Genomic DNA, 16,300 nt, shown 5'->3' with positions numbered 1-16,300 from the left:
GTATATGTGTATGTGCTGGGAAAATTGAACCCAAGCAAGCATAACATAATGGGAATAACAAAGACACGACAGGATGAAGCACTCAAAACAGTCACAGTCAAGGCACTGCATGCATACAAACACTTGCATCTTTAAATGGTACATAATCAAGTCTGGTTAAATTAGTGCAAGAACATATAAAGAAGATTCTCAATTTTCTTCCAACAATCCTTTTCTTTTGGAATTACGTTTTTTCACACCATCACAAAATCCCCCACCGTGTCCCAGACCCCCTCATCCCCACATTGACCAAAGACCTCCAGAAAGCCTGAAGTAGGCCCTTCTGTGAAAAACAAAGACGTGATTCACGCCACACAAAAGCCCCAGGTTCACTCCACTCTCCACTTACCCAAAGTACACTATAAAGCGTGCAGTCTCCACCCTGCAGGGGACGAGTGGGAGGGAGAGAAAGCTGTCGTTCTCATCCAAATGTAGACTAACAGATTAACCCCCAATAAACATGCATCGCAAAACAAGCTAAGGAAGAACGGGAAGAATCAGGACCTAGTCAGCCCCTCCTTTCCTACTGGACTCAAGTGGTGCATAAGCTGACTTTAAACCATTACAGATAACCTCAAAAAGTGAATGTATTATAGTTATTGCATGCCAAGACTGATTTGATAATGACTAAAATAAACACTTAAAATAAATATAACGATGAATGTCAATTAACTTTAATGGCCCTACCTATCGAGAGTGAGTAGTAAGGTCTCGTTGACTTCTGGGATGTTGTCAGCCAGGATAGTGAAATTGATGGAGGCATCGCTCTGCCCAGAGACGAAGATGACAGAACCACCAAAAGGTTTCAGGTCATTAGCAGTAACATCCCCACGATTGGCTCCAGTTGGCTTAAGACTCCAGAACACTTCAGCCCGACCGTCCGTCCCATCACGCCGCAGAGGGAGGCTGACCTACGACAATTATCAGAATCAGCCTCTTACACTTAGACACAGTCTGTATAAATTATTCACACTCCGAACATTGTTGTTTCTTTTTTCACTGAATGTTTATGAAGCACTGAACTATGAAAGCGAACAAAGGCAAGCTTCACAAAACTGATAGTCTTTGTATATCTTACTGTGCTGGTATTGCTGTCCTCTGGTTCATAAACCACCACTGTGGTGTTGCTTGTAAAGCCAATTTCCCCATTTGCAATGTCAGGGGTGACAGTCAAGGTCAGGTTTAGCGATCCTCCAAACCTTGGGCTGTTTGACGGAATTGAGGGACTTATGTCGATCAGTTCCAGTGTATTCAACTACAAAAAATAGAACAGAAAAATAGAAGGCTAGATACATATTCATCAGACAGAAAACAACAAATTACACTCAAATACGACTGTATTGTCAGTTTGTAGGTTGCATTGAAAGACCTGTTGATGCTCCCCTCAGTCTATGTATATTTGTACACATATGTGTTTGTATTGAAGCTGAAAGTGTGTGAAGTAATTAAGCATCTACAGAATGTGAAGAAGGCTTTTCTAGTACTTTTTTGCCAGCTTTAAGGGTTAGGTGATGTTGTTAGTTTGGACAGCTGGGTAAATCCCATAGCAACATGCCAGATTTGAGTGCCAATGTAAAACCATTCACACATCCAAATGAGGCACTTAAACCTTGAATAGTACCAATTTGGCCAGAGGTACAGACAGAAACAGAAGGAATGCATTTGGTGATGTGAATGTGAAACGTCGCAGCTGAATTACAACTTAAATTACCTTGTTTCCAGTGGTATTACCTGTATTAAGAAATGAGCTCCATTCTGCAGAAAGGCATCATTCCTGATCGGCAGTATGATGTGGACCATCCGCTGACGGGCAAAAACCACATTAATGGTCCCGCTAACATTCAGGACGTGGTCACGGGCCCGTGCTGGGTCTATGGGACCCGCAGGAATGTAGAGGGCACCGAAGGCCATAGACACGTTACCCAGTGTACCACCACTCCGCAGAAAATTCAGAGACAGGAAACGGCCCTCAGGTTGGCTCTGGATGTTCTGCTCTTTGGCTGGGTCAAACCGAAAAAGGCCGTAGACATCGTCACTGTCCTGAATGTAGAAAACCATCTGAGGAAATTGTGGGAGAAAAAAAATTGCAAAGAAGAAGGAGACATATGGAACATTTTGAATGATGAAGGAATGATGTCTTTTAGAAAACACAAATTGCCCCTCTATTCATAGTTTCACTGCTAACAAGGGTTGTACAGTCCCCGTATGGAGCGAGCTAACAGGTCTCAAATAATAGCAATGAAGCCTGGGTGTACCATCAATTACAGTGAAGGATTTTGTGGAGTATCCTGTTTTTATGTTACTAAGATTGTATCTTGATCATAAAAAAGAGAGGTGAGGAACAGAGAGAGTGAAGAAAATAAGCAAGACTGAGAGTAGTAAAACAGAGCCCTGAGCTAACTTTAGCAGGGGCATCCTCTTTAATTAAGTGTGCTAAGACTGTTAAGAGTAGTTTCCACGAGCATTAAACTGTGGTTCAGTCATGGAACCTATACTTGTCAGATGCACTGTTTGGCACGCTCACTGATTTAAAGCACAGTGTGATGTGCATATTTCCGTTTTTGGAATGTGATACAGGATCTGCAACTTCACTGACAGCAGTCATGAACTTTCTTTTATATTTGTTTGCTTATGCATCGAGAAAATTCTTCTGAGCAAACTTGTTCTGCACACATGGCAAACAGGGCCTATAGTCCCATCTAATGCCTTGAACATAAACAAGTCTTGGATCTGCCCACTGCTTTCACATGTAGCCAAGAGGCTTGGACAAAGATGGAAGCAATAAAAACTTGTCACCATTTCATCCGTGCTTAAAAAACCCCCCCACAGAAACACCCCACTCAGAGTGTGCCGCCTGTTTCGACTTTGTTTTGATTCAGCCACATTAAGGGAACACCCACAGAGCAAAGTTACACACTAAGGGGTCGACTTTTGCAGCATGTGCCAAGTTTGCCACTGTGCCTTACAGTAGGTCACACACATGCAAAACACATGCAACATGCGTTCCCTAACAAGTGCAGCTAATTTTTTCTTACATACCCCAACATAATCCTAATAAATAATAATATAAATAATCCATAATCCTAAAAAATTTAATTAATTCATTGATTTGAAAAAATACGTCTTTTAAACTCACCTCCATGGGTTCATCAACCTCAGCATTTCCAGTTACTGTACTAGGCAGCAATTTGAAAACGAAGGCCTCTGCTTCTTCAGGTTGATCATCAGCTACAATGTTTATTGGAATAATAGCAGTCTTGTCACCGGCAGCAAATCTTACTTGCCCCACCTCAGGCCTCAAATCATCTGACACTGGTGAACGATCACTGGAGTTTCTGCTGATGGACCAGTTGGCAGACACTTCACCATAGCTGCCTCCGATTCTTACAATAACGATGCCATCATATCTGGAGGAGTGATAATCTTGGATGTAAATGGTTGATTTTATTTTTACATTAGCGTTTAGATTTAGCTAGCATGTAACACAAGAGGAGTTAGATAACGGATGTCAAACATAAGGCCCGGGGACCAGAATCAGCACAATCTGCCCCACTGGATAGATTTGGAAATTCTAGAGGAGGGCATAGACGTTCAGACTTTTAAATGTATTTTAAAACATTTTACAGCTTTTCCTACTGATAAAGATCTACTTCATTCATGCTACACAAGATTAACTAAGTGATTAATAAACAATTTAATAACAAAAAGGTGTTTTTTCAAAATTTACTATAGAAATTTATTTTGTTTTTCTACAATGGGACCAGAAAAACTGGATATTTTCTGTGAATTAACAGAAGCTACCAGATTTCTTTTCTGTAATTTTACACATGCATTTCTTAAAAAGATTTTCTTACAGCACTATTCATATATGTATCATGAAAAATCTAAGACATACTGCTGAAACCGCAGTTATTTTCTTATATTAAGCTATCTTAGGGATTAAATTCGTAGTTTAACTTCTTTACACTTCAATGGTCCAGCCCACTTAAGGTCAGAGTGGGCTGTTTTTGGCCCTCGATATAAGATGAGTTTGACATCCCTGATTTAGATTATACAACAAATTTTATAGTACCCATTTATAGAGAAAACAATGCTACCTCTGTGTCAGATCTTCATTGATGCTGATTGGCTGAACCAGTGCACTGCTGCTGATTGAGAGGACACCATGAGGTTTGTCATTGGGCTCGATGGTCACCTGCACAGAGTTAGGCGATACCAGCACAGCATCTCCTCTGATCGTGTCCTCCAGGAGGACCAGATGGAAGGACTCTGCAAGTTCTGGCACATTATCATCACTGATGTTGAACAGCAGGCTAGCTTTATAGACAAATGGAGGGAATGTAACTCTTCTGACTGGCTGTAGATCGAAGAAATCCACAGCTGGTGTGGCACTGCCCAGGCCTTCACCACTCACCACCATGTAATCTACAGAAACCTAAAGACAGTAGAGTCCAGATGTTTCATACAAATTAGACAAATGCTCTCTGTTTTCTCTACATATAAGTTGTTGATTGTGTGTATATGAGTGCTTTTGCAGTAAAAGACTATGTAAACATGAAAAACTAGGTTTAAAGAACACAACCTCAGTGTCAACAGAGCCAATGAGTGGTCCATCCTCAGTCAATCGACCTCTGGTCACATTGAGGGCAATGACTGCCGCAGACTCTGGTACTGCCATGACAGTGTGGGAGAACCGCAGAGGGCTGTCATTACGCAGGATTCTCAGCCGAACACTGCTGGCGTTGGGCTTGAGGAGAGCTCCCCCTGCTACACCAGTTAGTCTTACTGAAAACACTTCATCATCCTCTGGGACCTGGTACACAGAGAAAGCAAAACACATACCATTCAAAACTCTAAACATGTATGTAGCAAAAAAGATGAGGAAAAATGCTGTACACTTTATTTTACAGTTAAAAGAATTTCAAAACTTCAAACTTTTGCCAGTGCAGTAAAAAAATTTATAGAGACAGATTTTTAAGAAACTTAATTGGTCCAGTGTAATCAATCAGTTCAATACCTGGTCATCCCGAATAAGTACAGTGAAGTGCACTACAGCCTGGCCTACAGGAATAGTGATGTTTCCACTGTCGGGACTGAGATCCTCACTGGCAGGGTTGGGACCATCAGCGATCTATGAAGACAGGAAGGAGAATAACCCCAGTGATATTCCTACTTTGACAATCCATGAGCTCAAAATGAATGTGAATTTATCCTTACTATGAAACACAAAGCAGTTGCATTATTTATTAAACATAGATGTTGCTCATTGTATCTAAATAATCTAAACTCTTGAATCCACAAGTGTCTTTAAGGCAGTGGGATTAATTTATAAAAGCATCTAACAAGCTACATGCAACACTGATTTGTTAGACACTGTTAGTTCTTGAAACACAAAAGTCCCTTAGGTATGCTAATATTATTCACATGATCTCACCTCAAAATTTACAGTCACAGTACCGTATGTTCCCTTTTCTCTAATTAGAGTTAAAGGCACGTAACGGTTCCCTCCTCTAGGTTCATCAACTATGATCTCCTCAGTCTGAGATAAAAAGAAAGAAAACATCAAAACAGAACTTTAATCAGCTTACATTCTACTTCATTCATTGACAATTAGAACCATCCAAATTAAGAATAAATGGAAATGTAACATTTGCAGCAGCAAACAAAAACAGGTAATACATTTCATTTGAACTGAACCCCAATCTGGCAGTGGAAGCGAGCAAAATGCCTCTTTACACATGTAACAAGATAACCAAGAGAACATTTACATTTAATTTAAATTATTGTATTTAATTTTGAGATATCCATACTCTTTTTTTTCTGTATTATATATATATATATATATTGTTTTATTTTATTTTTTTTAAGATACTTGTCGTTATTTTTATTAGCAAACAAGTAATTTATTAAGTCACTGTATTTAAAGTGCTTAAATCCTTTGGTTTCCAGTTTTTTTTTTTACGTTTTTTTAAGTTTGTAAATTGGTGAACCAGCAAAGACAGGATGAAGGTGGATGGAAAGTTTCTTACTGAGTTGAAGGCAATTATTCCAAAGGCGTTATCATTGGACAGTATGGTGATGGTTGCCTTTTTTGGTGTCCCCACTGTAACACCATTTGAGGAACTCTGAAAAGTCAGGAGAATAGAAATGTTTAGATAAAGCAAAGATTATAGCGTATTTATATTAACACTCCTTTATCTTCCCCCCCTACCAAAGGTAATCCTGATCCTCATGTGGACAGCCAGACCGACTGCCTTATCTACGGGCTACACTACATTCCTGTGTTCCCACCGAGAAGCACTGGTGAGAGGGCACAAAGACAGGAAGTACTGGTTTCAGACCAGTTGATTTGTCAGGTTAGCTCTCTGCAGGAAACCTTTTCAGGATTTGTACCCTTCTCTCTGATTCAGTGCTAGACCAGAAAGACTTAACATCCCAGCAGGCCTAAAATCACACCATGAGTTACCAGGGCTTACGCCTAAGTGTTTACTGATGATCTGCAAGGTTTTATTTTTTTCCAAGACAGGATTCAAAAGAAAACAACAACAACAACACACTTTTACATGGTGTTTCCAGGGTTTCCATTAGTGAGCTTAAATATGTTTTTACAAGACCCAACAGTTCTGACATCCACCAAAACTTCAAATCTCCCTTTACAACTTTCAAACATCTGGATATGCACTCACTGCAGGTATTTTGGAAAATGACCAACTATATTACATTCTTGTCATAGTATTATAAACAGAAACACACATTTCTCCACTAAAGCATGTGTTATATCTCTTTAAGTTTTCTCAGCCAAACAAAGTGCATTTGAAACTTCTTATCAAAACCACTCCATCTTTCGGTCTCCACATGTAAAGGTGAGCGCAAGCCAAGGCAAAAAAATAAAATAAAAAAAACAATAAAAAAAACTACTTAAGCCTCTTGCATTCGTCTCTTGGGGCTTTTTTAGACTCTAACATTCTTTCTGATGCTGAGCCCTTGTAGCACGTCAGCTCACAGACAACAAATCCACACGCACTTATGTGGACACACTCATGTAAAGAAAAAAATCACTTTAGAAACTTTGAAAAACAACACTGTTGAAAGTATGGCGCTGTAAATCAACCATGCCAAGTCTTTTATGCCATGATCCGCTGTGTGTTTCTGTAATTTTGTGCTGTGCTGCTAGGCTGCACCTGCTCTGATCTGCAACGACTCAACACTGTTTCTGTAAAAACAAATCTTTTCCTGTCATAGTCAACCAGCAATGTAACAGATTTTATACACTGAAGCGTGATAATAACTATGGCCCTGATTTTCCCTTTATTTTCTTGTGTTTAATCCATGACACCTTTTGTGGCGCATACTTGTACTCCAGACATAACTCCAGTAAGCTGACAGGCTTGTATTTGGCCAAAGCTTTGTCTCATTGTAGTGTAAATAGAAGGGCTAAAAGTGGTCGCCTCATTTGGTCTTTCACTCTAGTAGCAGGCTAAAAATTGAGTTTTGCTACCGAATGTTAACCAGAGGTCACAAAAGCGTCAAATCGAGAACGACTGATGTGAAGAAAGCCACTCTTGCTGACAGATGTTTAGAATTGTTGCTGTTCTCTTAATTTAGACTACAGTCTCACAATCTGGGGTGTTTCCCCTACAATTGCCTTAGGAGAGGGAGCCAAAAGGAAAAAAAACCCACATGGAATAAATGATCAATTAATGAATGAATGAATTAACTTATTTCAGCATATTTGTGTACACTCATTGCATTTCACAACAATGTAGGAATCTCTACTGTGCTTTGCTTCCATTGTTGCGTCTCTACCCTCAGCTTTACTGTGTGTGTGCGTGCGTGCGTGCGTGCGTGCGTGCGTGCGTGCGTGTGTGTGTGTGTGTGTGTGTGTTAGTTTCACTCCCATACACAGAGAAAAGAAAAGGAAGGTAACTTTATGAGACAACTTGTTGTGTTAAACGGAATAAGAGTAGCCCAACAATAATAAATCCATCTAAAATGAAAGGGTATAACAATTCTTTTAGGATTTGTCTTTTTTTTTTTTTTAAAGAAAGCTGAGCCGACAGGGAAAAGCGGGATAGTCACCCCCACAACCAGCCAAACGCAGGGGATTCAAATGACCTTTATCTCTAAGTGAGGGACAAGATGGGCAGACAACAAGACCAGCCAAAGCCAGCCCATCAAGGATACATGAAACCATGGAGATAGTCTCTAGGCTTAAGTCATCCAGAACTGTGATGGCAATTGGTTTGAAAAAGATTTGTAATATGTACCATTTAAGATCATTTTCACATCTTTCACAAAATCTGACACTGACGTAGCCGTGCTTTTTAGTCCATGTGTTCGCCTTATTTTTCATCTTAGATTAATTAAGTAGCACACTGAAGCGCAGTACTGAGGGACGAGAAGAAAGTGACACACACCAACTCGCAGAGAAGCAATGGGCTCTCACCTGTAACATGAGGTTAAACGTAAACGTCTCATCGGCTTCAGGCAAGTCGTCATCTTTCACGGCAATAAAGATGGTCTTACTGGACTCACTGGACAGCAGGAAGGCTGCAGCATTAATGGCTTCAAAGTCCCCGGTGTCAACTCCCTCTAGCTGAATGAAACATGACAACACATTTTAACTTCACTTTTTTTCAGTTTACCTATATTTTTATATTCATGTCAAAGTGTGCCACTAGCATACTCCAGGCCTGAACTTGCAGGCTCAGTTCAGAAAATTCATTTATACTTGGACTTGCTTGAGCAAGAGTTTCCTGAGCATCTATTTCTGTTAGTTGCTGGATGGAAGTCTGACATTAAACAGTATTTTAACCAGCAATGCAGCTCTTGGTATAAAAATTAATGTAACAAGAAATATGGTAAAGATATCAAGAATCACAAAACAAAACCCTAAAACTACTCTTCATCGCACCGCCAGTTCGTATTTCCAGACACCAACTGTGAGCAGCTGACACTGGGCTACATGTAGACGATGTAAAGCCAAAATCCATTCATTTCCAACTGAGTTTCTGCTGACACAGTGGGACTTTTATATCATCAACGTTGTTTGTTATAGACAAAACAGTTACTGATTCTGAAGTTCACCTGATGTGAAGGTCAACTTTCCCAGAATAAGGACACTTATATGTTTAACTGTACAGACAGAACAGGCTAAATGATTCAACAGGCTGCAGAATTGTTCAGTAATTTTCACTCACTGCTGTGAACTGTTGTGAATTTCTATATTATTTGTAAGTTCACAGCACCAACAGTTGCTAACCTATGCACATATTAGAAACATATCACTAGATGATAGCTTCATATCCTACCAGAACCAAAGCTGTCACATTGACTGGGTCTCCCACTCTCTCTATGACCAGGCGGACCACAGCTGCGCTGCTCTCGTTGACAACAAAGTCAGTCTGCCCCAGGAACCGCAGCGTGGCCGACTCTGATGTAGTGCCAGGGATGGACAGAGCCAGAATCAACCCAGCTAGCAGGAAGGCAGGGAGCATTCCTGCCAGCACATGGAAGAAAATATTGAGAAAAATGCAGCAAATCAGATAAAATATGTGCAGTGAAAGAAATAAGAGTTTTACATGTAAAGAAGTTAATAATAATAATAATAATAATATAATACTTAATAACACACAAACATACTTCAGATTTAGTACATAATGCTGATATGTTCTCTACAGGACCAATTCTGAATAAACAATCATCACATCAAAATTTGTCATTACTGAGAAAGTGATTCACATATCGGGGAAACAATTATTTAGAATACACCAGAGGTGGGACCAAGTCATTGTTTTGCAAGTCTCAAGTAAGTCTCAAGTCTTTATCCTCAAGTCTCAAGTCAAGTCTCAAGTCTTTATCCTCAAGTCTCAAGTCAAGTCTCAAGTAATGTCAGGCAAGTCAGAGTCGAGTCTCAAGTCACTGGTGTAAAAGTCCGAGTCAAGTCACAAGTCTGAAACTTTGAATTTCAAGTCCTTTCGAGTCTTTAAAAAAAAAAAAACGAAAAAATAATGTTGCAGTTATGCTAAATGTAAATATTAGACCATGTAATTTTTTAATCTGTGTTTTTCTCAACACATGACAAAATAGTGAACTTAGAAAATATACACAAATTGTGAAATTGCACCTCTTTAAAATGCAGCTCAATTAAACTTAGCTCCAAGAATAATTTTCACCGACAGTTCTGAGATAAGCTGCATGTTATTCTTGGATGCGGTTGTAGGACCGGCTTTAAAATCGCATGACAAAAATATCACACATATAAAAAAAAACTGAATCACCAACGTAGCCTGGAAAACATTTGCTAGTTAGATGAAGTCAGCTATCTCATCTTAGCATATTTATATGCATATTTATAATCATACGGTTCTTGGAGTGAGTGCACACACTCATGAAGTTTAGTAACTTCAGGTCACTGCAACAAGCCCAGGTACAGTTTACCGACGGATGGGTGCAGGACCTTGAAATGCACCGTGTAGAACGAAAGACCATCGCACCTATCATAAGCTTACCAGTCTCACAAATCGTCTTCATAAATACACATTCGTTAACCGTTTATTAATAGGACCTTTGAGCTCAACGGTAATTAATTAGTAGTGGAAATAATTTCTGGTACCCATCACAGAAATGTAGCAGTGACAACAATATTGTATGCTGTAATCGTACTGGGCAATTAGTGATACAAAAAACCTGTTTTATCCTGTGAATAAAAGTATATGTTTTTGTCAATGTACCATAATAACAGAAGCGAAACGCAATATTGTGTCAGGACAATTCACTATTTATGCACAATAAACACAATAAACAAAGGAGCATAGCGCGACAATTTCTGTTCAGTGCCAGACTTGCTTGTAACCTATATCACCAATTATGTTATGAAAATGACGTATTAAGTACTAAAAGACACTGACCTTCGTGTAAATGCTTGGAGCAGACTAACCTGTGAGCTGGAGGGTTCTGGGACGTTATATTTGATCTTTGAATGGCTGCAATCCAGACCATCCGTCGCGTCTTTGTTACTTTGGAAACATGGCTCGAACAATTTCTCTTCAACGACCAACCGATCTCTTTACCCGTCGGCTTCCCGTGGCTGTCATGCGACCGGCTATTGCAGTTAATAATACAACAGCTTCTTGACATTTTTGTGTTTCTTTTTATCGCTGTGTGACTGATTTCAATTGAAAGCCTGCGTGCGCTAGTACCGCTTGCCACGAGTTCCCAGAATCCTTTGCGGTTCTACCCGTGAATGACGTCACAGTTTCAATCTCTATATAATATGCATGTTAAATTTTATATTTGGGGTAAAATATCAAGTCTTTTCAAGTAAACCGGTTCAAGTCCAATTCAAGTCCCAAGTCATTGGTGTAAAAGTCCAAGTCAAGTCACAAGTCTTAGAACATTTTTTCAAGTCAAGTCTAAAGTCATAAAATTAATGACTCGAGTCTGACTCGAGTCCAAGTCATGTGACTCGAGTTCACACCTCTGGAATACACAAGTTTATTTAGATCAAAAATCCTTATTCATATACAAAAACAACTCTAAAAACAAATACAGAGTTTACAAAAATAAACCTATTTTTTACATTAAACATTACTGATGTTAAAATGTAAACATACACACATTACAACTGTTATGTGCTATAGGCAATACTGAATAGCCAGATGTTCAGAAGGCCTGCTGCCTTTTATAATGTGGAGCCTGGCAGGCTTTTTGGTCATTGTGGTCTGAATGATTCACAACAGTATCCCATAAGTCCAATGCCTGTTGTCCTCATGTTGTCATAACTGCTAAAGCAGTTGCATTTGAGTTTACAGTTCTTCACCACATGAATCAAAAGTCATGCCCTGCAATCCGTGCAATTCTGCATTACCACCTCTGTCTTTTCTCCCTCTCTCTAATTATTTTGCGACTCCCCTGCTTCCTCCAGCAATCCTCACATCTTAGTTTGTGTCCTCCACACCCCTCTGCTCTCCACTTCTCTCATCTTGTCATGTTTTCTCATCTCTCTTCTCTGTCACCCCCTGCTTAGCTCTCACACGCAGAATAATCCAGAAGCTGGATGGAGCTGCTGAGACAGTTGTCATGGTTCACAAAACAAAACAACACAGCATGACGCGTGGGGCGGAGCTAGCCTAAAGCCAGATTGTGTCCTCCTTGTTGCCTTTTACCCATCCCATTCATGATCTGCACCACACAGCCTGGCTAACAGTATGAACACGTAAGGTCTTTCAAAAAAATATTTGCTCTTAATTACAAGGTTGAAAAAGAACATCAGCAACTAGAGTGGATGAAGTCATGCTGTTTGGGTTCTTTTTTTTTCATACACGGAAATCATTTGGGAAAGTTGGGCATTGCAAATACCCCACTTTTCATTTGTTCCATTACTGTTAAATCAATCTGAGTAATTCTCAGTACGGGAGGATGTTTAAATGGAGACCATTGATCAGTCATTATGTCAACTTCAATGGCAGAAATCACTGTAACAGCATTAAAAGTTATCGGCTGATGAATACACTCAGAATAAACTGGTGCAAATTTTATGTTGTGACAAATACAACAAATACTGCACGTTTTAAGAGTTTGTGTTTTGTGTCTGTGTGCGGGGGGGGGGTGTTGCATATATCACACATGCCAGGAAGGGAGAGATGGCTGGAAAATCCATCAAAAAGGGATTTAAAGCTGGTGGGTCACAAAGCTGGACAGTGGGGAACAGAGAGTAAGGCTAAGGGGGAACAGAGGTGAGTGTGTTGCTGGACAAAGAGGGGCCCGGGTTGAATAAATCCTCTTATTTGCCGTGCTCTCGTTCCTGGGGTTGGAAACCAATTGAATTACTGACCGAAAGTTTGAGTAAAACACCATAAACCTTATTGGTTGTATCATCTCACTGAAATTGACTTGTAAGTGTGTGTGTGTGTGTGTGTGTGTGTGTGTGTGTGTGTGTGTGTGTGTGTGTGCAATTGTATCCACTTGCCTGCCTAATTAAGTTATATGAGACAGTAAAGTCACCAAATGTCTAGTTTGGTCTGGCCACAGGTTGTAAACTTTGTAGAAAATCTTCAAAGTGTTATTGTAGAGAATGCAACATACCGTAGTCAGTCTCAGTCTTCCAATGTTATATTGCTTTCAGTTCTCAAATAGTCTGAGATCCCACATCTTTGCTCAATCGTTATGTACCAAAACCTCATTTCCAACCTTCCCAATGATTGCCTCACATTATTTAAACCATCATTTTTGATGGATGTTAGCAAGCATCCAACCCTCTACCCTCCTAGCAACCCCACGTCAAAACAGAGGGCAGCCCTTTCACATCCACTGACCCAGATGCCGCACTTCCTTCAAAGGGCCTAATACAAAGCAGATGCTGTGTGGATGGCACAGGTCTGTTCTATAAGCAGCAGGGCAGTTTTTGTGCTGGCATCACACATTGTGCCAATTCTGACCCCAGGGGTTTAAGGGGCCCCTAGGATCTGTCTGTCACAGCTAAAGGCGGCATGGAGTGCCTGGCGCAGACCTTTGACATTGATAAGACTGGGAGTCACAGTTCATGTAGAGAGGTGCGCAGAGACACAGTTTCTTTCTTGCAAACACACACACACACACACACACACACACACACACACACACACACACACACACACACACACACAAACCAGTTTTCATATATTGATGTATTTGGCAGAGCAGCCTAAGTCAGCATGCATCCATAAAGCTCGGTCTGAAAGCTCAGATAGCTAACTGGGTGACAGTCCAGGACACGGGAGGGAAAACACACTGTCCATCACAAATATCTTGGACCCAAATCTGAAAAGATGACAGCTGAGCTGAGGGCTCTTAAATCTGACAGATAAAGCCACAGAAAGCCCCACAACTAAAGAGGCCGTACAATGTGAACATCCAAATTTGCTTTTATTGACTTACCCCATGATCCTGACTACGGTCTACTCACTTACTTTCCTTCCTACTGCATTACATTACTTCCTGGAACACAAACTGCACCTAGTAAATAGGTAGCGCTGCAGTATGTAGTGTTTTCTAAATAGTAAAGCACAATTTTGCACTAATAAGCTAAAGTAAAAAATTAACCTTTGGCCTGGAACAATGCAGAATAATTCTTTAAAAAAAATAAAAATTCCTAAACCTGTTGTTCACTGTAATCATTTCTGAGCAGTGCATAATACTTCCAGATTACTTTTACATAAGTAGGATTTGCCAGGAAAGTATCTCAGTATGTGGACATTGAGCTACAACATTGCTTAGCACTCAAAAGTTAAGCTCAGATCAAAGGCAAATGGAACAACACACATATGCTCTACTGTATATGGGGCATGAGTTCACTATCCAATCACTCAGTATTCACTCATCTCATAAGTTCATTTTTCATGGAGACAAACTTTGTTTTAGTTATCACAGTAATGCATACATCATCACCTGATACCCAAATAAACACGCTCAAACATAAAAAGCACCATGATGAATCACAGCTACAATATCTGTGATAGGAAGTGGTATTCTGGCCCCAACACCTCTCAGCCCTTCTTGCAAAAAAACCAAAAGGAAAACTGGTGGCAACCTGGTGTTAGGAGCCCAGTTCGTAAAAAACTGTTACATCGGATCATTTGCAGTCACACACATACACACACACACTGACTGATCTATTGGATATCCCTATCAGAGGTGCTGAGGAGGTGTCTGGTTGCAGGGCTGCTCCTGGGGTCAGAGCTTGTTGCTGATATCTCTAGAGTTTCTCCTGACAGTGGCCTCAGCGTTGTAATCTTTAACATCAATTATTCATTATAAGCCTAAGACTTTACAGCGGTAGTATGCGTGACAGTGCAAGATTCACCGTGTGTCAGCTGCAGTAAGTCAGGTGACTGAGTTAAAGAAATAAATGCTGTCAAATATTATGTCAAATGACTTCTGTTTGCAATGGTTTATTAGGGCAGTGCAGATTAGTTGGGCTCCAAAATATTCCTTCCCTTGGACCCTACAGGCACGCGTTCAGGAGGTGGAGGGGTTGAACCAGCAGGCAGCAGTGAGGGTCAGATAGGACATTCTGGAGCTGAAACAAACAGCCAAATTTGGAGGGTGTGTTTGATATCTGACACAAGGTACATGAAGCTTGCAGGCTTCAACTCAAGTAGTTTTTCAGTGTTCTTACAGACTCTAATGTTTGACAGTGACTGAGTTAAATTTTTCTCTTCTGTTCATATATAGGAAATTTGTCTTTTTCGACTTATCAAAGACAGCATCTGTCAACCCTTTTCGCTACTGGAAGCTTAGTAAAGAAAAAATCCTAGCCTCTGAAACCACAATCAAGCGCTCTGCTTTTCCTCTCATCATTTAGAGGAGACTACTTAGTACTGCAAGTTGTAAAAGTGGAAAGCAATACCCTTACTTCCTTTTTGGTTGAGGATATTGTGGGATAACAGTCTGTAGAGTTTTAATCAAGGGCTTTCCCATGCAGCATCCCTGCCCCGAGGCTTCCCTGAGCCTGAGACGCCCATGGTGACATGGTGAAGGCTATGTGGTTGTATATATATATATATATATATATATATATATATATATATATATATATATATATAAATATGCCTGCTCACTAAACGCACACATGGATACACACACATATGCTAACACAAAGCCATCTAGAGATTTCTGACACAAGGAGGCCTGTGGTAGGATCTCATTCATCAATCTTACAGCTCGGGTTGGTGATCTGGAGTCAGTCTGGCCACAAAAAGAAACTGCTCTGTCATTAACATCAACTAATATAACAGTGTTCCTGGAATGCTTGTGTGTCTGCTCAGTAAAAATTCACACTAAAGACAGACCACGCAAATAGACCGAATAAATGATACTAATCAAGATAAACAGATAAAGTAAACAGCGACAAACAGACAGATGGTTTGGCAGAAAAAGAGGCATACCATAAGAGCTGATATTAACCCTTGTATGGTGTTCGGGTCTGTGAGACCCGTGTTCAGTTTTTTTCAAAAGAAAAATTAAACAATTAATTATTTTTTCATGTGTAAATGTGTTGTGTCTTTCCACTCACTCCACTTGATTATAACTGATTTATTTATAACATTTTATATAAAAGAAAAACGAGAAGCACATTAATTCATAAATGTGATCTAACAAAGGTAAAGGGAAAAAATTAACCATGTTTGCTGTTCATATGTCTTGTAATTGGGATGAAGTAAACATCTGTTGAGTAATTTAACATAAAATTGTTTGATAGTGTTAATTTGGAAAGCCAAAA

General features: G+C 39.9%; 1 protein-coding gene across 1 annotated transcript in view; it reads right to left on the bottom strand.

Moving 5' to 3' along the window:
- The window catches only part of adgrv1 (adhesion G protein-coupled receptor V1), a 137,144-nt gene that overhangs the window by 113,330 nt on the left and 7,514 nt on the right, over positions 1–16,300 (bottom strand). The window contains exons 2-12 of the mRNA XM_076890783.1: positions 9,351–9,538; positions 8,486–8,635; positions 6,069–6,164; positions 5,474–5,578; positions 5,057–5,170; positions 4,622–4,852; positions 4,137–4,474; positions 3,176–3,446; positions 1,771–2,097; positions 1,118–1,294; positions 727–950 (exon numbers count right to left, since the gene is read on the bottom strand). Coding sequence (XP_076746898.1) covers positions 727–950; positions 1,118–1,294; positions 1,771–2,097; positions 3,176–3,446; positions 4,137–4,474; positions 4,622–4,852; positions 5,057–5,170; positions 5,474–5,578; positions 6,069–6,164; positions 8,486–8,635; positions 9,351–9,536 — 2,219 coding nt within the window. The 5' untranslated portion in view covers positions 9,537–9,538. The remainder of the gene's footprint in view (positions 1–726; positions 951–1,117; positions 1,295–1,770; positions 2,098–3,175; positions 3,447–4,136; positions 4,475–4,621; positions 4,853–5,056; positions 5,171–5,473; positions 5,579–6,068; positions 6,165–8,485; positions 8,636–9,350; positions 9,539–16,300) is intronic.

The sequence above is a fragment of the Maylandia zebra genome, linkage group LG12 (assembly GCF_041146795.1).
Source record: "Maylandia zebra isolate NMK-2024a linkage group LG12, Mzebra_GT3a, whole genome shotgun sequence".
NCBI lineage: Eukaryota > Metazoa > Chordata > Actinopteri > Cichliformes > Cichlidae > Maylandia > Maylandia zebra.
Note: the sequence above shows the minus strand (reverse complement) of the source record. Positions and strands in the feature narration are given on the sequence as shown.